This window comes from Taudactylus pleione, unplaced genomic scaffold, assembly GCF_031769625.1.
Source record: "Taudactylus pleione unplaced genomic scaffold, aTauple2 ptg000041l, whole genome shotgun sequence".
NCBI lineage: Eukaryota > Metazoa > Chordata > Amphibia > Anura > Myobatrachidae > Taudactylus > Taudactylus pleione.
In genome coordinates this window covers 25,191,181-25,217,470 of record NW_028284443.1, presented here as the reverse complement: position 1 = coordinate 25,217,470, position 26,290 = coordinate 25,191,181, and the positions used below count along the sequence as shown (strand labels likewise).

At 41.5% G+C, this 26,290-nt stretch overlaps 2 protein-coding genes across 3 annotated transcripts in view; both read right to left on the bottom strand.

The window, feature by feature from the left end:
• IMMP2L (inner mitochondrial membrane peptidase subunit 2) overlaps nt 1-26,290 on the bottom strand; it is a 1,207,428-nt gene that overhangs the window by 1,064,576 nt on the left and 116,562 nt on the right. The window lies entirely within an intron of this gene.
• LOC148538043 (C-C chemokine receptor type 4-like) lies at nt 9,962-11,026 on the bottom strand. The gene has a single exon (XM_088456370.1). The coding sequence runs from the start codon at nt 11,024-11,026 to the stop codon at nt 9,962-9,964; it is 1,065 nt and encodes a 354-aa protein (XP_088312496.1).

The following is a 26,290-nucleotide window of genomic DNA, read 5'->3' as shown; positions in this document are numbered from 1 at the left end:
TAGTCAGGCAATATATGATGATAGTATCAAATTGGCATCTGCTGTTAATGTGTATTTCTTAAAGTATACTGCCTTGGTGCTGTATGGCAGAGCAAGGTTTTGATTCGGACTGTACAAATCAATGAGCCAGAAAGTTGTTCAGAAAATAAAGAGTTACCTTGTGGTGTTGGGAGTTAGATTGTACCACAGTGTAGGAGGGCCCTGTGAGCATACCACATGAAGTCTCTCACAGTGAGAGGAAGCAAATTTTGCCATGGGGACATAGCAGATGCCAATTTATCACTATCGTTCCAGAGTATGGAAGCTACTAGAAATCTTGTATCTTTGAAAAAACATGACAGTACTTTTCTAAAGAAAAAAAAAAGCACTGATTAAAAATATTATGACTGTAGAAAGTGCTATCAGACAATTTAAGGATAGTAAATACTCTTATATAACGTTCATCTAATTCATTATATTTATAAGTTCTTTCTTGCAACTTGTACTCACAAATTTTGATATTAACAATTTGTTCAAAATAAGAGTAAGGACGTGTAGATCCATGCACACGTTATTTTGTTAGCCGTGTTTTAAATAACTACTGAAACGAATACTACTGTTATTTATTAAACTGGAATATAATCCTCTTAATAGTGGCGCATGCAAGGTGGTTTCTGAGTATCCAGAAACGTCCACTGACTGACCAATCTGTTTTCTGATATACAGCGATATGAGTCAAGTATATGAGGTTCGCATAATTTTTCATCCTCCCCTACCAAAAGATTTACAAATCACAATATTATGCTACAGTACAAAGGGGCAGAGACTAATGATACAATCAGCATGCTGCATCTCCTGGAAAATTAATATCGGCAGGTATGTTGGTGGTGGGGTGAATGTGTATTATATATAAACAATACAAGAAGGTGCTCATACTGTAGTAACCAAAAACACCAATTGATGACTATAAATAATAGTGTTGTTTGTACTTATAAAAATATATAGATACGCTTTTCTGCGTATGGTTCCACTCAAAAATAATGGGAATTAAGATATGGTCCTCTTCAAGGACACCTTTTCCACCATTTTTCATGATCTCCAAATCTGGAATAAAGCCCAGCAACAAACAAACAAAACATGGTGTAGTAGTCAAAAAATGTATGTTTGAAAATGTAACATTAAAAACATATACAATGTAAAAACTTGCTACAAAGCATATTGGTAAGTGTATAATTCACACAAAGAAATAGTCCAACCACCTCTGTAGTTCTAAGTGCGTAGACAGATCGATATATACATAAACCCCATACAAATCATGTGTTTGCCCCTGTTTATTTACCCTCTTGACCTGTGCCCCAAACATCTTCCAAATAAAGGTGTTGTGACTGCATGGGTGGCTCACCCCAACACCAGCTTACCAAACATACAACTTTCCTTTTAGTGTCTTTCTAAAGCTCAAGATCTGTGAAGACCTATATATCTCAATGAAAACCTCTTCCTGTGCATCTTACCTCTCATGTATGAGACGATCTGAAAATACCATTAAAATAGATAAGAGTAAAATGGCTGAACTGTAAATATGAGCACTATAATACATAAATGAAAATATGTAAATATACAGCGAAAATAAAATGTTCTTTTTAAGGCTTCTAGCTTTCACTTAGTCATAAGCAGACTTTACCCAGGAGAAGATAGGACTTGACATAAGAAGGCATTTGACTATAAATCTGTTTATATATTCTTGTTGTTTGTTGCTGTGAAATTCCTCCAAAATCATCTGTATCAAACAAAGAATAAACCCATATATAAATAAAAATATTAATTTGCTGTGGGTATTATTTACTAAAGAAAAAAATAAATCAAAGAAAGTGGCTTGGGAAATGACTAAGTGAAGTGTGTGTTAATTTAAAATTGGTAATATTCAATTGGCCATTTTTGTGATGCAGACAAGCTCTATGTAAATGAGGTATGAAGCTGCTCACGGCACCTCTGAGCTCTCCCAAAGCATATATTTTTGTTTATTAAAAAAGTCTAATACATATATTATACAGTAATTTTTATTTGTTCATGTATATATAAAGGGAGGAAAGAAAACATTCAAAACAACAATCTTACCTGTCTGTGAAATTCATTACAATGCAGTCATAATGGTTTACATTATACGACTCGTGTTACATTGAGTTTCTAAACCATTTGTATTTTTAACTTACAGAGGTTTCCTTTTTTAATTACTTACTAATGCTGGCCATACACGCTGCAATTATCGGGACGATCCGCCCGATATCGGCAGATCGCCGCGATAATTGTAGCGTGGCGGGGGCGACCGAGGGTTAAATATTGCTCGGTCGGGCATGCTGGACTGTCCAGCATGCCCGTCCGATGCGATATTTACCCGGTAACTGTCGGCCGCATCGGGCAGTGTATGCCCAGCGCAGCCGACAGACATTTCCTGTGTTCCTTCCTACGGAAGGAACAGGGAAATGTCTCCTCCCCCGGGGGCGGAGCGCAGATGTCGGGCTATACACTGTGAGGTTTCTCTCACAGTGTATGCCGCGGACATCTGCGGCTGGCAGCCGGCCAGATAAAATGTCTGTCGGTCTGACAGACATTTTATCTTGCCGTGTATGCCCAGCATAATTCATGAGACAGATATCAATACATTCTTGTGTAACCTGTCCATAAAACTGCAGTACAATCAGTGAGTAATCGATTGCTTGCAGTACTTTGCTACTAGTCTTGGTGTTATGACAGTCCCAACCACACCTCCTCTGAGTGTGTAACATCTTTAAATGCAATGACCTATAGGAGGGCTGGCAATGACTGTCACCGCTCTAAAAAAGAAAAAAGATTATTTTAAAAAGTGGTTCCCCAGTGGTTGCCAACCAGAGCCGTAACTAGACATTTTGGTTCTCTGTGCCAGATATATCGGTGCCCCCCCATCATTTCTAAAGAGAGTGGTCTTCCAGGGGAGGGGCGTGGCCTTGCGGAACTCCCATGTAATGTATGCCAAAAATGAAACCAGACATTACCCCAGACCTCATCTCCCAATATTACCCACATTGAAACACCAACACTTGCCTCTTTGAGCCTCATGTCTATGTCCCCAGCACCTGTACCCTCATGTCTGTATTCCCAGCACCTGCACCCTGTCTGTATGCCAAGCAGTCTCATGTATGTCTCCCCAGGACCCTCTTGTTTGTATCCCCAATTCCTGCACCCTAATGTCTGTGTCCCCTGCACCCTCACTTCCATATCCGGGTTCCCACTTTCTGCATCCTTATGGTTGTGTCCCCAGTACCTGCACTCTAATGTCTGTGTCCCCAGTTATTGCACCTTAATGTCTGTGTCCCCAGCACCCTCACCTTCCCACACAGTTACAAGGCACAAGGAGGAGGAGGCGTCAGCATGGAGAGGGATAGGCACTGTGGGAGAGAAATCATGACGTCTCTCCCCACAAACAGTGCAGGAGCCAGAACAGTCACAGCCTGGAAGAGCTCTGGAGTGCATCAGCACGGAGTCTGAGAGGAGGAGAAGGAGGCAAGGCAGCAGGGGAGGAGGAGGCACTGTAGGAGAGACGTCATGATGTCTCTCCCGAGTACCCACACACAGTACAGGAACCAGGTCAGTCACAGGCAAATTGGCGGAGCTCCGGAGTCTGAGAGGAGGAGAAGATGGCGAGGCGGCAGGCAGAGGAGGAGGCACTGTGGGAAACACATCATGACGTCTCCCGAGTCCCCACACACAGTGCAGGAACCAGGACAGTTACATGCATCCAGGTGGAGCTCTGGAGAGAGAGAAGGGCTGCCTGGGCACACCGCTGCGTAACATACATCGCAGCGGGTGCCCTGCAAATACAGATTGTGGGTGTGGCCGGTTCCGCCCCAGGGCATACAGCGCTCTATACGACTGCACCGGCTGCACCACTGTTGCTCATGGCTCCTGATGCTGGACAAACTGGCCAGGCGATAGGCTGGGGATGGTGGTTAGCATTAGGGTGCCAGGACCTGGAGGACTGATCAGCACAAGGAGTGCTGAAACTTTTATGTTTGCTTGTTTATTTTTATGTTTTGTGCTTGTATGTGTGCAGGCCTAAACTCACATATGCTAAGGTGCAGTTGAATGGTGTAGATTGAGCGCAAATATGTGTTAATATTATATTTAATATACTATAAATATGACGGTAAGTGGATGGAAGCAGGAATAGGAGTGGCAAAAAGATAAAAGGATGAGAAGAACATGAAAATATAAAACCAGATAAAAAACAAATAAATAATAAAAATAAATAGAAAATAAAAATAAAAACCATAAAAGTAAATAGAATAACTGGGATAAACGAAATAAAATGAAATAAAAAATAAATAAAATTAAATAAAAAACTCCAGCACTAATGTTTATGCTCTTTTCCAAAAATGTGGGCTATAGTCAGAATCAAAAGCGGTAAACTATCTCTATCACTCGCCCTACCTGGTCAGGGTTTTTCAGACTGATACTGCAGTCCTCCCCGTGCCGGCTGAGTCCTTCGATGCTGTGTGTAGTGCGGTTGCGGCGGCTGTAGATGACATCAGAGGCCGTGTCCCGCTCAGATGTTTGCAGCATAATTCTGCTCTGTATTCGACTTGCCCGGATGTGTCCAAAGCACTTCGTAGCACTTGGCTACTTTTTCAAGAATAACTAATGGAGTTACATTGTTCTTCTATAAAAAAAGGAAGTTAAAAACAGGAGCAGTGTCTGCTACCATTAAAAAGACCCTGTTTTACCAAAATACCTGCCTGTCTGGAATTCTCATTTCAATACCCCGTGTTACACTAGGTAGTAACTGGGTGGCAACCATGCGTTCACAAGGATCAGCCCCATTTTGTGGGACTGTCATGGGAGGATAATCCAACTTCCATGCAGGATTGTAGTGTTCGGATGGCTAAGGACATCTGCTTCTTATGGATCATTAGCACTTAGCATGCGGCTGGTGCAGATACAGTACTAATGATGGTTACATCTGAGGACAGAAGCCCAGTGGGCAGTATAGGCTGTCGTCTGCACACTTTGATGGATTCTCGCATTAGTGTAAAAAAGTAAGAAGAATGAATCGTCCGACTCAGAATCAGGCCCATTGCCTTAATGATTTATGACGCTTGTTGCATTTTGGGCAGAGGTCATTTTAAAGTCAAATTTTTTTATTTTATTTTCAAAAAATCTTTCCATAACATGTTCTGTAATAAATGTTCCTTTTATCAGAAAACATTAAGTAAAACTTACATTTATGATTAAATGAAAATATGTTTTACAGTATAAAAACTAGAACATATCTGCATCCATATACATATGAGCAATGATTTGTTTATCCTCACAAATATGTTTACCTAAACTTCATCTTATCAGTATTTCCATATGTTATTGCAGGATATATAGCGTGCTGAGTTAGCCTCTGGCACATAAATAGTAAGCTTTCAATGAGCAATAAGAGGCTACTTGTTAGACATGATATTTGCCCTGTAGGCAAATAGTAGAATTGAGAATCCCAACAGCCTGGTGGGTTCAGATAACAGTTCACTACCCACAGAACCACACAGCTTACTTCATTGACAATAATTATTATCAGACTTTGCTACTTAAATGGATATCACAATGGAAGCTCTATTTGCCTAATCCTGGTCACAGGAGCATTTTCATCTTTCTTTTAGTCTGTTTGTTTTGTCTTAAGTGCACTGTGGACCAAATAAAGAACACTGCAACATTTTTTTTTTTAAATATGATAAATTCTTAATAACAATTTTGTATAATTTAAACAACAAATTGATGTCGCTGCTAGTGTTCAAAAACAATGCAACAGCAATTTTGTTGATGCAATAAGTCAGTGGTGTCCCGGGATGCCATGCGCGCAGCGTTGATGCGCCCCGCCGAAAGGGGGTGTGGCCTCATGGACAGGGTGTGGCCTCATGGAAGGGGCGTAGACTCGCAGCCTAATCCGGCCCATGGTCATCACTGGAGTGGTGGGGGGTGCCGGAGGTGCGGAGTGCCGGCTCCCTCACTGTGACAGGAGCAGAGTGCTGCACTTAAAGGCTCCTGTCACTAAAGGGGAACCTGCACCTTGATGTCACCCCCCTTGTGACGCCACTGCAGTAAATAAGGGCGCTTCGATTGTAGGCTTTAGCAAGCAGGATCATCTCACCTTCTGTTTCATTGGGTTATACTGTACTATTACAGGCATGGGACAGTTTCCAGTAATTTATAACTCTTCCAATTCCCGTACATAATGGTTACTGGGTGTAGAATTTACATGGTCTTGAATTCAGAAGTGGAGTAACAAAAAAGAGGGTCAGCGGCAGAACAGACCAATCATTTGCTGAGTGAACCCCTATGTCATTAAGAGTCATCTAATTTACAGTAAAGGTAGGAAAATAAAATCTGTGGCTGTTTGAATAGGGGGGAAAGAGGGTGATACTGTCAGTGTGTCTATATGTCAATATCCCAATTTCATCAGTGGGTCTCCTCAGTCCAGTCAGTGTATTCATAGTTCTTTTGCATGTTTCCCAGTCCTGCACAATCTGTGTTGCTTTTTCTTATGCAACATAGCAGTCCTCCCCCACCATGAAAGCTCAGGAACCCAGAACACAAAATTGTGCTTCACCGCGCATCAGCCACTTTACAGGTTAAAGCATCATGTTTGAAGTTGTAAAGCCAACACTGTTAAAATGCTTTATATCACATTATTAACATGATGGCATGCCAGGTTCGACCTCACAGTGTCCCTGTTCTTATTGTCGACATTCTAGGTGTCAAACTCACCACTACATCCCTATAACACTGCTGTAGACTATGGCCCCTATTTACTTCAATCCACATTTCAAATGCAGATTGTAGCGTGATCATTTCACCTAAAGTCGCATTGCAAATTTAGGAATTATCACAAGAATGTATTAACATTCCCAAGTAGGGACAGAGCTTGTGAGAAAGCTCTGTCCCTGCGAATTCAGTGACGCATGCGCCGACGCCAATTATCGCTACCCCGTCCTTTTTCACATTATTTTAGTAAAAAAATATTGATAAATAGAGCCCCAAGTGATTAAGCAACACTTTGTGACAAGTTTTCCTTCCCTCCCACCAGAAAGCTTGCGCCTCTCTTCATTGCTGTAATCATATGTAAAATTGCTTTTTTTCTGATTCAACTGCACTGCAGAATACACTACTGCTATAGAATTAAAAAATACAGCACCTAGCAGAGTCCAGAAAGCATACCTCCCAACTGTCCCAAATTCAGCAGGACAGTCCCGTCTTTTTGGGACTGTCCCGCTGTCCCACCCGTGGGCTGCAGTGTCCCGTGGTGGGAGGGAAGTTGGGGGGAGCGGGTAAGCAGAGAGAATAGATGCCGTGCGAATGCGCACTGCATCTATTCACAACGCGGGGAGGAAGCTCGTGGGCCGCCCAGCATCTCGGACATGCTGGGCACGCCCATTATTGATGTAAATGGGGGGCGTGTCGCTAGGCCATGCCCCTTTACTGCCAGGCCATGCCCCTTTTCAGAAACGCGTGAAGTCCCGGGCTGTAAAAGACAAATGTTGGGAGGTATGAGAAAGTAAGACACCATTCAACTCCCCAATTGCTACACTCTCAGCTCACATGCAATGCACATTTTCACTATTACTTCTGAATAAACGGACATCAGGACAATATATGAAGATTTTTAGATCTGAAGTATTATAGGAGTTATAAGCCAAACATCTGTCAATACATACCTGACAGCATTTGGCATATATTAACGGACAAAAAAGCATCTGTAATATCCAATGACCACATAAGACATCACACTAAAATAAAATATGCAAACCAAACACCAACTGATGCTATTTGTTAACCACTTAATTGCCATGGTTGCATAGTATGTGCCCGCAACCAACTGGGGGTTTAGCTGTCACAGTTGCATTCCATGGGATTGTGCCGCCCCACAGTGTCTGCCGTCTGTTATGGAGGAAATCCTCCTCTTGCTTCGGTTCCCTGTGAGTGATGTTGAGGTGCATGTGCCTTATACCAAAAGTGCAAGGAGGGGCCCTAGCCAAATTAGTGCCCTAGGCAAGATTTTGGGTGAAAGCAATGAACATGTACCCTGTACTCCACTAGTGGACTTGCTGGCTATAGCTGTGCGAAAAAGAAGCTTATCTGAGAAATATGCCAGGGACCAGGAACCGCTGACTGAGCAGCGCCATGCATCACCCCACTCAGCATGGTGCTAACTTACACTGCCACAAGAAAAATGCAAATAGTAATTCCCAGTACACTACATATCTATAAAACAGAATATAAACTGCGCCAAGCATCTTACTCATACTTTCCAACTCTCCCTGATTGTCATGGAGACTCCCTGAAACAGTAGCAATCTCCCTGATTGCACCTTACTCCCATTATGTAGCTGTTATATAAAAAACAGAGATACAGTATATACTTAGGGAAGAATAGATGGGCCAAGTGGTTCTTATCTCCCGTCAAATTCTATGTTTCTATGTTATTTTCAAATGTGATCATTAGTATAATTTCCATGCATTGTTATAAGACACAATGGGAGAGATGTATGAAGCTCAGAAGCGGTATCAGCGCACGTTATTTGCGCTGATACCGCTTTTCCCCTATGTATGATCGGGGGTTTGGCGGTAAGTGACAGGGGCTCCTGTCATTATCGGCGCTGCTATCTACAAGAATGGCAGGGCATGTATGAACGGTCAGTTCTCCTGACCGTTCTGCCCGCAGTAGCGGTCTCTATCGACAGCTACAACCTGGCGATGCCCTATCCCTACAGTAGGGACAGCACTGTACCTGCTGCAGTGGCTGCCAGCTCCAGGGCTGCACGCGGGATCTCACGATACTTGCGAGATCCCGTGCATGCTCAGTGGAGCCGGCTGAGACTGAGACACAGCGCATCAGCACTAGGCTGATGCGCTGTGGTCTCTAGCGAGGATCGGCGGAGGGGGGAGTTAACACTCCCCAGCTCCGACCGATGAGATGTTCATACATCTCATCGTTAGTGCTTCCTGCTTCACCTCGGTAAAGAGGCGAAGCAGGAAGCTTTATAGCGGTACTTAATGTGCCGTTATAATACATCTCCCCCATTGATCCCTATGGCTACATGCATTTTCTGAAAAGTATCTTCATGTTTTCATCATCTAGCAGATCTTACGAACTGCTTTGGGGCTCTTTTGCATTTGGATGTCAGTCACTTTTATGACACACCTCTCAGATGTAGCATTTGACACCCACTTTAATGCAATTTCACATTCTCCCTGAAATGCTTTTTCAAAGTAAGCAAGTATGGCTGTCATACCTGGAGCACCAATTCTCACAGGATTTGACATGGGAAAAAATCTCCTAACTCAAAGTAGACCATACTTGCCTACCTTGTCAGTTCTTTCCCTGAAGAAGCCCGGGTAACAGAATTAGGAGGGTGGTGATGGGGGCGGGGCCTGATTATACGTGTCATTAAGCCCCACCCCCTCACTACAAAATCACCACGATTGGCTAGAATTTACCTAGGGGCGGGGCCAAATGACGTGATTCATGTAGAATCACGTCATTAAGCCCTGCCCCTACACGGAGACCCACGATCGGCGCGGACATTGTCCTCATTGCCTGAGAGATGCCTACTCTTCCGGGGGTGCGGGGGGGGGGGGTTACACGGAAAATCGGGAGCCTCCCGCGAAAACCAGGAGGGTAGGCATGTATGAAGTAGACCTAGGGGAAGAGGGGATTGATTCAGAGCTCGAAACAGCATTTGCAGGGAGTTTCCTAATGAGCCTTACATGAAACATTGACCCAGACACTATTTGATAAACATCTTCTTCCCCAATTTAATAATTCAGTGCTTGAAAGAGTAAATATCTTTTAATCCTGTAAAATACAGACATCTAGATACAGCACATAAACAGAAGAACTGAAGTTGATAAACAGTCTATTATACAGTTTTTTTTCCTAGTTGTGTTTGGGATTTTGTGTGCTTAATTCACACAACAGCATCAGCGAAAGAAAAAGATTTGGTCTCTTTTCCTGAGGAAGACATTTTATCTATTCCTGAGCTTTCAAAGGAACTCCGTCTGTTTATGCGTATGCATTTTAAAAGCTTACAAAACATATAGTACAGGTGCTTCCTAAAGTTTTCACCAGCAAAAGAGTAAATAACAGGATTTAAACAGCAATGTACAAATGATATTGCCTGAGTTACACGCATTACGTCCTCCAAACCTTTTGAAAAATCGGAGTCACCAAATGTGCCAATTAAATCCAAAATTTGTAAAAAAACTACTATGTTATAAGGAGTCCAAAACAGAAAAAACACAATGACGAGTACAAGTATCAATCTGACAGCATATTTTTTCTGCAGACTCTTATTGTTCTGTAACGTCCTAATAATGTGAGAGTAACAGAAAAGTATAACAGTAAGAGGGATGATGAAACCAAAGATGTTGATTTGCAAAAGTGAGAACAGCTGTGTCCAGTTTATATTTTGGCCTTCAGGAGAAGAAACTGCACAAGATGTGATATCATTATCTGTCTCTTCTTTGTAAAATAGGAGATTTGGTATAGACAACAGAACAGAAAAAGTCCAAATGCTAAAACTAACAAAAAGTCCTAATTTCACAGTTCTAATCCTGAGTGAAAAAACTACATGCAAAATTGCTAAATACCGGTCTACACTCAAAACTGTTATAAAGAAAATACCACTGAAAAAACCAGTGTAATACATTGCAGACAATATTTTGCACATTGCATTTCCAAACACCCACTGATCTTTGATTTGATATACTGCGAATGGCAGTGAAAAGACAAACAGTAAGTCAGAAACAGCCATGTTTAGAAGATATATATCGGTCACTGAATTCATCTTCTTAATGCATATTAAAATCCACAATACCAAGGAATTTCCAACAAGTCCGCAGAAGCATATAATGCAATAAAGGGTAGGTATGAAAATGGATTCAATAGTGTCCAAGTCTTTGACGTGGTAATATATTACATTTGGATAATCATCTGTTGGTGCACTCGTGATCTTATCCTCTGTCACACTCATGTTACCTGCTACAGAAATAAAAGTAGGCAAAATCTTAATACTCGTATATGTAGACACACAAACACTATATAATGTATATACATTATGTGTGTGTGTGTATATATATATATGTATATACAATCACACATATTTATAATCACACACATATAAATACATTCATTCACACCTGTGTATGTGTGTATATACAGTATGCATAAACAGACATCCATAAATATATATACACACACACACACGTATTGACATTCATTTATGTGCATAATTCATGTACTATATATTTACACTCATATAAGTATCTACATACTGTACAAACAAATGTATAATCATGCACTCATGTATTCAAATTCATATATGTGCATAATTCATGTGTGCATGAGTGTTTACAGTATATATATTTACATATATGCAGACACATGCACACACACACACACACAGATACAAACATGTACAGATGTGTCCTCACTCATTTTTGCTGCAGTCGCGCTAAAACAGCTTCTCCTGGTGGCAACTGGTCCCGTGAGCCAGGCGTCTTTTTTGCCCAAAATGTGTAATGAGATGCACCAGGAGACTGTGCTGATTAATTTGGTAAGTGACACCTGAATATCTGTGTGCTACTGAGTCTCTCAATCATAATTTAAGTGTTATGATGCAACGGCAGCAGCTTTTATCCACTCCAAGTTCCATTTTCATTCAAGTGCCACATATCAAATTGATCAGCACAGTCTCCCGGTGTGTCAAATTGCAACTTAGACACTTTTTTGGCAAAAAAAGACACCCTACACTAGCAGAGTCTCATGGGTTCTAGCGGCTCACTCACGCCAGGCATATCACGCTGCTTGGTGTATTGTGTTACCATACAGTATTTACTATATTGCAATATATAAGAAAAGTATACTTACTCATCAGATATAGTTGGCAGTTAAAAAAAAAAATAAACCTCTCTTCTTATCACTGTAAAAGTATAACATCTTTTTTCCAGTTACATTCTTAAACTATATATAGAAAAAGCACTTCCTGTAATAAAAACACCTAATAATAATGAAGGGGAGTGTCTCTTTGAATGTTAAAGAGAAACAGATAACTTTACAACCTGTCATTAGACAGCCACAAATTTATTATTAAAGGGGACTATCCATTAGCAGATAAATTTGAACGAATTTATCTGCTAATGGATAGGCTCTGAACGATAAAAATGCGCACTCCCGCGGCCGACAAATTGGGTCTCTCCAACATGTTGGTCAATTATCGTTTATCGCTGACAGATATTAGCAATATCTGTCGCGGTAAATGACGAACGATTTTTTTTATGAAAATGAATAGAAACATTAAAAAAAATCCACTCCCTGAATGATGTCATGCAATATCGTTCGTCGTTTGCAAAAATCTGTCATGTACATGACAGATATCTGTCACCGCAGCCCCAGGAGTTTTCAAGGGATAAATCTTTTGTCTTTCATCTTACAGAAAGATCTGCTAATGGATAGGCCCCTTAAGGGGTCTATTTAGTAAAGTTGACATCACAATGTCTTAAATTAACACAGTTTATTACAAAATTGATATCACCTTATTTCAGTGAAATTATCTACAAATAATTATTATAATCTTTTAAAATAATTATAATTATTATTATTTGCATCTTTCGCATAAGCATGTGTCCGGCACGCAAGGAGAGCCAGTCTGGGGAGAGGACAGCCAGCTGGAGGAAGAGGACAGCCAGCCAGCTGGAGAAAGAGGACGGCCAGCCAGCTGGAGAAAGAGGACGGCCAGCCAGCTGGAGAAAGAGGACGGCCAGCCAGCTGGAGAAACAGGACGGCCAGCCAGCTGGAGAAAGAGGACGGCCAGCCAGCTGGAGAAAGAGTACGGCCAGCCAGCTGGAGAAAGAGGACGGCCAGCCAGCTGGAGAAAGAGGACGGCCAGCCAGCTGGAGAAAGAGGACGGCCAGCCAGCTGGAGAAAGAGGACGGCCAGCCAGCTGGAGAAAGAGGACAGCCAGCCAGCTGGAGAAAGAGGACATCCAACCAGCTGGAGAAAGAGGACAACCAAGCAGCTGGAGAAAGAGGACAACCAGTCAGCTGGGGGAAGAGGACTGCCATCCAGAGGACTGGAGAAAAGGAGGAAGAGAATGCCTCTTCTTGGCCTTTCTCCACTTCATCAGGTAAAAAGACACATAACGCCATCCAGAGATCGCGTTATGTTTGTAAAACAATATGAGAGAAGCTGTGCTTATCAACTTATTTGGCACCATGTTTAAAAAAAAAAATGTTTAAAAAAAATAAATAAATAAAATACATTTAATATCTACTTATTGCAGATCTAAATAAGCTGCAATAAGAAATATTTCTAAAAGAATAATACCCTATGATGAAGTCTCTGAACAACAGTGCAATAAAATTATCTAGTTTAAAGAATAGCAAAAGAGATCCACTGAGTTATTGCCCACATCATAACTGCTCTGCGATGGAAGATGGCTTTGGAGGAAACCACACTCCTTAAGTTAAAAATATCTTAAATGACACTTGCGAAAGGGGCTCAGAATATAGGCAGTGAAGAGACTACTGAGGATGAGGTGTTGTCTACTGCAGGGGTAGGCAAACCCAAGCACAAGTGTCACTTTCATGTGATGCATTGCTCCTCCCTTCCTTCTCCACCTTCTTTACCATAGGACACATATTGGGAATGCTAGACCCAATCCAAACAAAGGAACCCAAACAGGCCCTGCATACCCAGGGAGGCTTCAGCCTCTACTGAGTGAACCCTGCCACAGTTAGTCCTGCTCACAATCAACAGTACAAAATTCTGAAGGTCTTCATCTCCATACTAAAAATTATCAACATTCCCTGAGGAAACTAACTTCATAAATGGAAGGACGGGAAAAAACTCAAATTTTTAATGTTTGCCTATGTTGTAATAGAGGTGACACCCTGTAAACCATTTTGTCTTTTGGGTTGCAATTTTGAACGATGGCACCAAAGGAGGAAAACGTTGCTTAGCCTGGTTAACGGAGATGCTACAGGTAAAGGTTTGGCATGATGGTGTATGCATAAATGTAAAATATGTAATCTGTATCTAAAGTTTTTTATAGATTGGAAGATTTTTTAAAGGGAGGAACTATTAACTGGTTGGATAGTGTTAACCTCACACATATACTGATAAAGATATGATCCCCAGGGATCTGATATTATTCAAATCTTCAATTTTTCATAAAAATCCAGAATTGCAGTCTGAATGGGATCAAATACATGATAACTGTTCTATTACCTCAATTAAATAGTAAGATATAGGACTAATACAGTGAAGACTCTGGAAAAAGAAAATTAAATCAATGACAAAAAAAAAAATCTACCAGCGCAAACATCAGAACTCTCTACTTTACAGAAATCAGCATGGTCTTCAACATCCAGTATTGCCTGTGGACATCCTCGCTGTACCAGCTCACTAAGAACAGTGTGATTAGTATTCCGGACAGTTGCTGCTTACCTAAGGTCCACTCCTTCTAGTGCTCGGTCTCCTGGTACTTTGTATCAGCTCTGTTCTCCCTCTCATGAGGAGGAGCTTCATAAAGCTTCCATCACTCCTCTCATGCACCAGCCAACCCTACGGTCCTTGAGCTAAGTTCACCCAATCCTAGTGCCCTGACATAAACATAGACCTCCATAAAAGCTGCCCATCCACTAAAAGACAGGCATTACGACATTGTAATCGTGCAGTCGTTTGTCAGTCTGTGAAGTGCCTCCACTGAATGAGCAGTCGTTCAGTGTAGGCACAATCAATCATCTGCAAACATGCTGAACCTGACGTTATCGTCAGGTTGCCCAGCATGTTTGCCCGATGACAGATGTCTAAACGACCAGCGGGAGCGCGCATGGCTGTTCGTTTTAGACATTTTGCAAGCGGTTTGAAAACGATTGAATGATATCGTTATGGTTCACATTAATCTTCTAGTGGATGGGCACCTTAAGTCTAAAGTTAGGTAGCAGCAATATTAAACAATCTGTGACCTGCAGAAAACATTTTAGAAATGTTTTGACACATTGTTATCAGGTAGGATACTGATCACACAAATGACCAGAATATAATTATGCCACTATACTATACATCCATACATTCACTAGTCTTTTCACCTCTGCACACACATACAAGCCTCTACATGCCTAACAGCCAGTGGACCCTGTAAACACATTATACCACCCTGTGACACCTACAATGCATTTGCAGAGAACTGAAAGATTCAAAAGTGATTGTGCTGTACTTTCAGCTAACTCAGTTTAAAAAAAAAACATTAGATAAAAATCGCACACACCCAACACCAGCCCTTCCTATTTATATCATGTTACAGAGCATTAAAAAACAAGACGGAACCACTACCACCACCAGTGTGTCATATGAGGGCATGTTGTTTATACAATTACTAATTACATAATTTGGTTTCATTTTACCAGAGATGTCATGTTTTCTTTTAAAAGAAACATTGATCTTGTAAAATTAACAGTTATGGTAGCTTAACCTTTGTTAACTCTATTTCTTCGAAGTCCATAGGTTCCACAGGGATACCATGGGGTGTGTGAGGTGAGAGAGGTCCGAGCACCAAACAGTTAAGCTTTAGCTCCCAAGATGCATCGGTCCTTCTCCACAATTACCCCACCCCCAGCCGCAGGCAGACAGTTTTGTAAACAAGCCCAAGGCAGGAGCAGGAAAGAGGAGAAGGAAGAACATTACTCTCAAGAAACACTCTCCCAGAAGATGAAGGAATCTGTGATCAAGAGAGAAAAAAACCCATTGAGGCCAGGTGTGTCAGGGTGGGCACCCTGTGGATCCTATGGACTTCACAGAAAGAGTTAACAAAGGTAAGTCTACCATAACTCTTAATTTCTTCTTCAGGGTCCATAGGGGGATCCACAGGGATACCATAGGGATGTCCCATAGCAGGGTGGGAACACTCCTGAGCAGAAAGGAGAATCTGACGCCCAAAGGAAGCACCCTGAGAGGCAAAGGTATCAAAGGCGTAGAACCTGAGAAAGGTGTGGACGGAAGACCAAATGGCGCCTTGCACAATTGTTCAACAGAAGTGCCACATTGAACTGACCACGAGGGTCCCACAGACAGAGTAGAATGAGCTGTACCACTGTTTGGAACAGGAAGATCAACTTGCATGTAGGCCTGAGTGACTGTCATGTGGAGCCATCGAGCCAGAGACTAAGCATGCCACATGTGAATCAACAGTGGGAGTGATTTCCCTCTCAGTACACTCCTTATTAGGGAGAGGGTAAAAAGTACACTCCTTATTAGGGAGAGGGTAAAAAGACACTAGCCTCTGTGGGACCCCAAGCTTCTCCCATGAGCTCAGCGAGCTGTTCTGATTGAGGGAATTCAGCCTTAACCACCTTCTGACATTTAAACAATGGGGTTTTTGGTTCAGGGGTCGGTTCATAATGCTCTATATTCAGGATTGATTTAACCGCCCTCACTAAATCAGGAACATCCACTGTTGATTGACGGTGTTCCTCACCAGAGTGTGACTCTTAGAGAGAACCTTGTGCCTCCTGAGATGATGTATCAGAATCTGAAAGCTGGATGGACTGAGAGGATAATACAGTCCGCCTATGTGCTTTGGTGGTTAATGGTCTGCCTGCCTGTGACTTTTGCAGAGAGGCGGCAGACGTTTGAGCCATATTCTGACGGGCATAAACATCCATCCAAGGAGACTGCATATGGGATACAGACATTGTAGGTTGTAACAGCTGTGAGTACCCCACGGGAGAAGGCAGCATGGGAGTTGTTAAACAATCCACCAGTTGCATCATGACCTGGGATAAGGAGGACACCCAGGGTGGCTCATATACCGGGGCTGGTAATGTGGACTGGTGAGTAAATCTATAACAATTAGTACACAAACCATCCTGTATGGAATCCTGAAGGGACAAGCCCGCAAGACAGGATTTGCATGTGATCAGCACAGGGGCCTCAGCCTCTTGTTTATCCTTATCTTCAGAAGACATAGGCAGTAAATAGCACACAATAAGTGTAAAGCTAACAATGCAATGTGACAGCATACACAAGTACAAGTAAATGTGAAGAACTATTGAAACCCTACACACTTGGCAGTTGAGGGTTAAGGAGAAATAGCAGTGATCTGAATAACGGTCAGAAAGTTAAAGTGTATCACCACAGCAGAGCTAGCACAAGTCACATACAATGCATATAAATATAATTACAATGGGCTCTGAATCAACTACACAAGCACATGGGTTGGTAGGATTTGAGCGCTGTATAACCAGGCCCCTGGGGAGATGTATACAGGGAGACTCGACCCAAACTTTTTAAGACCAGCAGCTTCAGCAGAGCACTGAATAATAGTTACTGAGTGTCTCATATAGGGAGGAGGGTAGGAGGAGGAGCTGCCCAGAAGTGGGAAAGCTCTTAATGAGGGATCGCCATCTGGGCTGGGGGAGGGAATGCCGGGGGAGAGCCTACCTCACCTGTGCTGCATTAACCTCCAGGAGCACTGCCCTTGTGAAAAATGGCCGCTGCCACAGTCCCCGGTGCCTGATCTAATTTGCCCCGGTAGTCTAATGGGGGAGCAGACAAACCAGTCGCCCCACTGCAGCGCCCTCCGGCAGGTCTCCACCGCCGGAGGTAAGGACTGCCACTTACTTGCATCACTGCTGCCCGGCTACAGTCCTGGGTCCCCAGTGGAGCTGCTAGCTAAGCCACACTGGCGCCCGCCAAAATCACTGGATCAGTTACCGGTGTTGCGGCGCCGGCAGAGGTAGATGGAGCAGCAGCACAGGTGTCCAATAAGACGCCTAGCGCTGCTTGCTCTGAAGTAACATAAAATAAACATAAAGGCTTGGGACTGCTGAAGAGGTCCCCCTGTAAAAAAAAGGTGCAACCTTATACTGCCACACCAAACGAAAAACCTGTGGCTGGGTATATGTGGAGGAGGCCCGATGCATCCTGAGAGCTATAGCTTAACTGTTTGGTGCCCGGACCTCTCCGACCACACACACCCCATGGTATCCCTGTGGATCTGCCTATTGACCCTGAATAAGAAATCATCATTATTAGCTCCTAATGGTTCAGGAGCCAAGATTTGTTACATATTGCCTTTACAAAAAAATTAAAATTATTCATGTATAGTATTTAGTTCAAAAACAAAGCTCTCTGTTTTACGTTTTTTTTATACCACAAATTTAGAATGCTGAAATTTCTAATGGGAACTTAAAAATATAGAGCCCTAAGATGGACTGAGAGCAGTAATAGCAGATATTATCTTGTTTATAAGTGTTTAACTTAATAAGCATAAGTAGGTTAACAGAGATATTCTTCTCAGAAAAGTCATTATCTGTAAAATGCTGCCACAGCTTCATTCAGCTCCTCTGGTGGGCCATTAACCTCATGGTCATTAGGAAAATAGCATAATTAATGTTACCTTCACCCTTCAAGTATAAATATTCTGCAGTATTAAGCAATATTGAGTTATACGTTTACAAAATCTGAAATAATCAACAAACATAATGTAGTGTGTGCTCAATAATTTGGCAGTTGGAGGTCAGAATTTTTTTTACAATATAACAGGTAATTATTAACAAACATTGGACTACAAAAAAACTTCCCTTAACACTTCTGCTTAAGCAAATATATCTGCAGTTTTTTCCCCCCACTCATGACTTGAGCAGAGCACAATTCTTCACACCTGAACATTAGCAAGTGCAGTGCATGTGTCTCCTATAGTTCTACTGGAGGTATAGAATTAAACATTACATAATACATAGTATGTCCTATGAATTGTATCATGCTATTATAAAGCTACTTTTGTAACAGGATTTCATTCTCTCTCATCCTGCATTTCATAACACTACTGCCTTGTCATTACTCTAGACTTATCTATTTGCATGGAGTGGTTTATAATGTATGATTTCAGTATGTAAAAAAATATTTTTGTAGCTATTGGTCTTAGGTGTAGATTGATACCCCTTTCAGACAGAGAACCCGGTAATTTTCCGGCTCTAGCCGGGTCGATCCGGGTTTGTTTTCTGTCTGAAAGGGTCAACACGGGACCTAATTCCCGGTACTTCGACCCAGGTATTTACCTGGGTTTTTCCCGGGTCATACACGGGTTGGCGGCTGTCTGAAAGGTGCCGACCCGGGTTTTTCTACTCCGGGCATAGTAAGCAGCGCTTATTGGCTGAGATGGCGGTGCACGGGCTGCACTTTTCATGACCTCATCTCTGTGTGCCATAAAAGCAGTCCATTTATTATGACACACTGTATATTGCAGGGATAATCTGTGTTCTGTGTGAAAGGGGTCGACCCGGGAATTTCCCGGTTATTATATGCTGTGTGAAAGGGGGTTAGGAGCAAATTCCCGGGTCCTTCCCGGGTTGAAAGATATGGGAAAAACCCAGGTTTTAGGGATTTTTCTGTCTGAAAGTGGTATGAATCAGCAATGATTAATCAACCTATTTTTCTGCGCATTACGGTAGGCAGATTCTGTTCGCACCTCCATAAGCTGTGAGCAGAATCTGCCTTCCACAACTGATTGGATTGGCCCCAGTGTCAAAAGTGTGCATCTGCATCTTGGATTTCATACTGCAGTTTCAGTCACAGCGGTGTAGCAGCTTTAAATGTAATTAAAAATAAGACAATGTTGGCCAACCTCCTCATTGGGTGGTGACTGCCTTTTTTTTTGCCCGGTACACTACCCATCTATCTATAGGTGTTTATGATCAAAGCAACACGATTCCTACAAATACAACTTGTATTTCAAAAGGCACAAAGTAATGAGTTCCAAATTAAAATTACTAAGCATTAGTGTAAGTTCCCAACTGAAATAAGTCATCTATCAAAATGTGCAATCTTGGATTGTGTACAGGGGTGGGTGTGTGTTTGTATTACATATATATATATATATATATATATATATATATACACACACACATAAATACACACATACATACATACATACATAAATACACACACACACACACACACACACATATACACACACGTCCAAAACATCCGGCATTCCCTCTATAGCATATGACACAGGTGTTCGCAGAAAAACAAACCACTGCACTCAAGGGTATAATTAAGTTAAAGTTAACCCAACATTTCAGTTTAATGCAAACTTTAGTCAGGAATTAATAGACATAATCACACCTTACCTTATACTGTATAACACTTCATTCATCAGAGTGAGAAAGATGACGAATGAGCACACTGGCGGGATCCAGTGGCACCAACAGCCTGTGATGCGCTGTATCGAAGCTTCCAGGAAACAGCACAAGTCATGCAATAGACAAAACAGTGAACCATCGCCATAACATGTAACATGAGCCAGTGGAGCAGACAATTCAATAGACTGCATAATGGCCCTCATTCAGAGCCGTACGCTCTGAGCAGAGCGCACACTCTGAATGAGGGCCGGGCTCCATTTTCATGGAGCGTCCTCCTGGACGCTCGTATAGCTGTGGGTCACCACCCACAGGCTATACGAGCGTGCATTGTGATGGTCGCGATGGTCGAGACCATCGATTTGCGAGCCGGAGCCTGCGGTTGAGGTTTTCAACCGCAAGCTCCGGAATGATTTTGGCTCTATCAGAGCCAAAATCACTCCCACTGACATCACTAGTGATGTCAGTGGGCCGGCTTTTGACTGGAGGCGTTCCCGTGGGAACGCCCCCGTCAGGGAGGCACGCCCCTGGCACGCCCACCAAAGGGGGCGTGCTGTCAATCAACATTGACAGCACGCCCCCTTTGATCGGACACAACGAGCGAAGGACTTTCCTTCGCTCGTCGCGTCTGGCGCATGCGCACGACGGAGCTCCCTCCGTCGTGCGCATGCTCAGTCCATAACATCGACCCACTTGCGAGCGGACAGCCACTCGCGAGTGGGTCTGAATCAGGCCCAATGTTCTAAATCTACTTAAGTGAAAACTTCATAAGTGTATTATGTATGAAATGACTTATAGGGACAAGCAAAACAAAGGACACAGATATTTTATACATTATAAAGTAGTCATAAATCCTAAATCTGTATAAAGACAGAAGCCAAGAATCAAGCATGTTAAAAGGAGGCAATCTCATGTATAAGCAGCTATTGAGGTCAAGATGCTCATTAAAACCACCTGATCTACAATTTTAATAAATTTTTAGCTCTGTCACCTCCTCTGAGCAAAGGGAGAACTTGAACTATAATTTTTATAATGTAAAGTCACCAGACTATGTTTAGATTCTTTCAAATGTATGGCAACTAGTTGATTGTATTCACAACCATAAAAGGCTAGTCTAATTTTTCTTGGACCCATGTGCTACACTTATAATTTTATTTTTATTTTTTTTTATCTTGGGATACTAAATACTTTCTCTTTCACAACCAGTAATGTACAGTTTTATCTAATTTTGATGGTTCTACTGTAGTCATATCGATTGTGGGTTAAACACTTAGTTGAGGAGCTCTGATGTAGGTTCAAAAGTGAACTGAGGGAAGATTGCAGACCTGTCATATGAAGTATCGGGTGCCATATCAGAGAAGTAAAAAATTATTTGATTCTCAGTTGTCTTTTAAATCTATTAAGTTCAATTTTCCACAAAAAGTTGTCAAATCTGTTTGTCTGAACAAATGATAAATGTTTATTGAGCACTTTTATTTGTCAGAAGTTGAAATCCTGGTACATAGATTAAACACTATTAAATTGTTTTCCTTTCGGTTCTTTTTTTGTAGATCCATTTCCATTGATTGTCTCTCTGTGTAGTGACTTTCTGGACACACACTGTGCACGGGTGCTTACCCTAAAGGGGGCTTCTGAGTAAGGGATGGATCCGCTTCCACTTGATTGTTGGTGGAGGTATTGGCTCCACTAGAGGTCTCAGTATCTAAAGGATTAGCCCTTATGCATTTAAACCTGGTATATACGAAACATTCCTAGTAATCCCTTAGAACAGGGAGAAGTTTTTCCTTGAAATTTTACAAGATGTTTCTTTTAGGACTCCATCTGATAACATGCGCCAGTAAATTTCGCTTAGTGGGGGTGACAAAGCTAAACATGTATTGAAATTGGAGGCCAGCTGTATACACCATCTGAAAATAGTGGCACCAAACGAGCATCTTGCCCTTAATAGCTTTCTATAGATTGTCTCCTTTTAGTAGACTCCTAATTATTTTTGTGTGTGATTAATATAAAAGATCAATACAGCAGCAGACTCTAATTTCTAAGCCTGTGGATGCTCAGCTTGCTAAGATAAACACTAATAACAGACTGAATAAGAATCTGTGCAGTTTATAAAAATATTCAAGATTGTGAGATGGCAGATAAAATATCAGTCAGTTAGTAAGTAAGGCAGACCAGTGTCACTCTCCGGACTTGAAAAAAAGACGTCTCAATCTCGTCACATGGGTCAATGTTTCGAGTTTTAATCACAACTCGTCATCAGGACATACAAAGTTACAAAATAACTTCTTACCTTTATACCCCATCCCTCAGCGCATGTACCACCAGACAAGCCCACTTCCGGCTCACTCACCAACGCCCGGCTACTCCCGATGACGTCAGCGTGAGTCAGATCGTCATCAAGGCAACCATACACACAATGCCTACGACACCACGTGATGGTGCGTGTGTAAACACACACAAACTAAAGGTGCATACACACGGGATGATCTGTACCACCAACGACATGAAAGATATCTTTCAAAGATATCTTTCAGTGAGTCATCCTGCCACATCTCTGAACATGCAAAGTTGACGATATCGTCCAGATTGGCCTGCATGCACGGACGATCATAGATATCGTTATCGTTCATGCGGGAACGTGCATCGTTGGTCGTCCACTGCATAAAAATGAACGATATGAACGATATATCGTTAAAAGTATAATCGTAACTATATATCTGTCTGTGTGTACGCACCTTAAGTCTATAAATATTTAAAAGCATGGTATGTTACAGTTTGTAATATAAAAACCATCTCAAGTCCTATATCATATATATAACTGCAAATAGCAGGACAACATATACTGCTGAATAAGACATACAAACATACTGCCAAGGGGTCATTATAATAGAGCTAGACCTATATGAAGTGTTACATAACTATGCAGATATTTCAAAGCCACAGTAAATCACATATCAACAGGTAAAAAAGAGTGGCTTAGCCACTCAGGTGTCCTACATATTATTTGGCCAGAGCATATAATCATAATCTAAAGAGTCATACAAATGCAGCGGTCATTTAGGCCTTTTGGTTTGACCGTATCTAATAGGTGTATCCACCTCGTTTCTAAGTGCAACAAAGCCTTATGTCGGTCACCCCCTCGGGGGTTCTCAGGGACATGATCAATTATCATATGTCTCAACTTTGCCATATTATATTTATTCTCAACGAAATGCCTGGCCACAGGCTGCTCCAATGGTTTACCACTCAGTGCTGATCTAATTGCAGACCTATGCAGAGCCATCCGCTCCTTAAAAGGAACGGATGGTCTTGCCTACATAGTAAATTCCACATGGGCATTTAATCAAATAGATGACAAATGAGCTAGAGCAAGTAAGTGGAAACCTAATGTTATATTTTCTGCCTGTATGTGTGTGTGTAAAAAATTTTCCACAGATCATATGGCTGCACGTAATGCAGCCAATACATTTATGGCAACCTCCACTTTTTCTTTGTGTGTTATCAGAGATATTCTCAAACTCTGTAATGTCTGATTTTACTATATGGTCCCTAAGGTTTTTACCACTTTTGAGGCACGAGAGGATCCTGGTTTGTTTTAGACTTTTAAGGTCTCTGTCTTGTTGGAAGATAGGCCATAGATTCCGTGTGGTCTGATTAATAATGCTATTGGCTAACGTATACCTCCGTGGCCAATGTATTCTCTTATCTGTACTATTTTTAACACTTTTTTTAATAGATCAATTCTACTGAGTGCATACACTCTTTGTCTAGCTTGTGTTAGATTTTCGAATGTATAGCCTCTATTTTTCAACTTGGCACACATCTTATCAAGATTTTCATCCAATTTCTCTTGATCGCTAGTTATCCTTTTAACCCTAACTAGTTGCGAAAAGAGTAGACTCTTTTTAGTAGCTGTAGGGTGGTGGCTGGATGCTATGAGTAGTGTATTACGGTCTGTCGGCTTTGTAAAGATTTAAGTATTAAGTTTACTACCTTCCTTTTTTGATTGTGACATCAAGGTAATTGACCTGTTCTAAACTTAGATGAAAGGTAAATTTGATAGGGCAATCTCTTATTAATATCTTCCATTAGGCCGACAAAACTGTCATAATCACCCTGCCAAAACAACAGTACATCATCTATATAGCGACAATAAAAAAATATTTTATCTCTGACTTCTCTATTAAAGAAAAAGTATTTTTCAATGGCAAACATGTATGTGTTCGCATACGCCGGGGTTACATGTGACCCCATTGCGCATCCCGTATGCTGCAAATAGAATTGGCCATTGAAATAAAAGTAATTTTTATATAGTACCTGTTCAAGGAGCATCAAAAAAATTCTTAACTCAGGGCCCGCATATAGATCATTATTATTCAAGAGATCAAAAGTAGCCCTAATACCTTCCTTATGTGGTATGTTAGTGTACAGGCTGGTGATGTCTAGGGTACACATCCACATATTAGTAGAAAGATCTTCAAGATCTTGTAGCTTGTTTAGCAGCATACAGTAATTGTATCTTTAAAGGTAAGTACCCTCAGCCTGCACACACGGCTGCAAAAAGTGATCTAGATATTCCGATACATGACTCAATAGTGAGTCCCTTGCTGAAATGATCGGACGGCCAGGCAGGCTGTCCTGATTTTTATGTATCTTAGGGACACACATATATATATATATATATATATATATATATATATATATATATATATAGGGGCCCTGGGATTATATATATATATATATATATATATATATATTTTAAAACTTTAATTCAATAACTATTAATAGAAACAAATCTCTAAAATTTAATCAATACACCTCCATAAAAATCACTTACATTCTAGTTATTATTTAAATATAAAAGGCGATTTGGTTACATGGCCAATCATTCAAACTGTATAGCCCTGAGTGGCAGTATGTAACTGAGCTAATATTAACTGACTTGAAGTAAGTCCAAAAAATTTAATCAGCATGAGTGATACAATGTTGCCTAAAAACTGCAGTCACTGTTACATGGAGCAAAAAATAAGCTTTGTTGCATGTGTTTGAATTGAGGCTCTGGCAATGCTCTGGATAGTTACCCAGTCCCGTAAGAGCCAAAGAGATCTTAGCCTGGTCATATATATATATATATATATATATATATATACATACACATACATATATCTTATTAAGAATAGGAAAGGGGAGCTGGCATGCACAGATGCTGCTAATTACAGGATGGAGTTGGAAGGGGCACAAATCTTCACAGTAAATTTGGTGGGCTGGGGAGTAGTGCGATAATTATCTTCCATAGTGCACAAGGCACGTCTGTATACTCAGAGGCATGCCTCTATTAGCTCTCTTTCTCTGCAGCTTACTGCCCGTGGTGTGGCCTCACCCCCAGTTCTGCAAGCAGTGTCTGACTATACCGAAGTGAGGCTGAGCTGTTGCTGTCTTCTCTCTCATCTCCCTGCAGTCGATGGGAGCTCCACAAAGCTAGTGAGTGTTAACTATAAAAATGATTACAATAAACAAAAGATTTTTATAACTTAGAAATATCTTCTTTGTTTTATTCTAATCATTTGTAAATCAAATCTCAGGAGTATGACCGGGCAGACTCTGCCTCCCCTGCCTACACATACCTGACTAATACACTATTGCTGTAGTTTCGCCACACAGTCCTTCTCACCACACCAGAATATGTACTACTCCGCTTGCACTGAGATCTTCTTGACCTAAAAATGCATCTCAGCTGCAATGTGATGCAACAAAGGAGACTGCACTGAATAAATTTGATATGAAAAACTTGTATATCTGTGTGCCACTGGGTCTGAATCTGTGTATGAAGTGCTATGATGCAGTGACCCGGGATTATTTCAACGCCAAGTTCCGTTGTGCTTCATTCACAGACTCCTGGTGTGTCTTAGTTGCATCGTATTGCAACAGATGCATTTTCGGGCAAAAAAGTTGCTGGGGCAAGCAGAGTCACACAGGACTGGGCAGCTCACTCATGCCAGGTGTCTCGCGCTGCATGGCGTATTGAGGCTAGTAGTATGAGGACACATCTATAGATGAGAAAAAGGTGAGCAGCGTGATATTTAGACTCCTGTGAC

Excerpts from the sequence above, each read along its gene's own strand:
- LOC148538043 (XM_088456370.1), bottom strand. The coding sequence starts at position 11,026 with ATGAGTGTGACAGAGGATAAGATCACGAGTGCACCAACAGATGATTAT.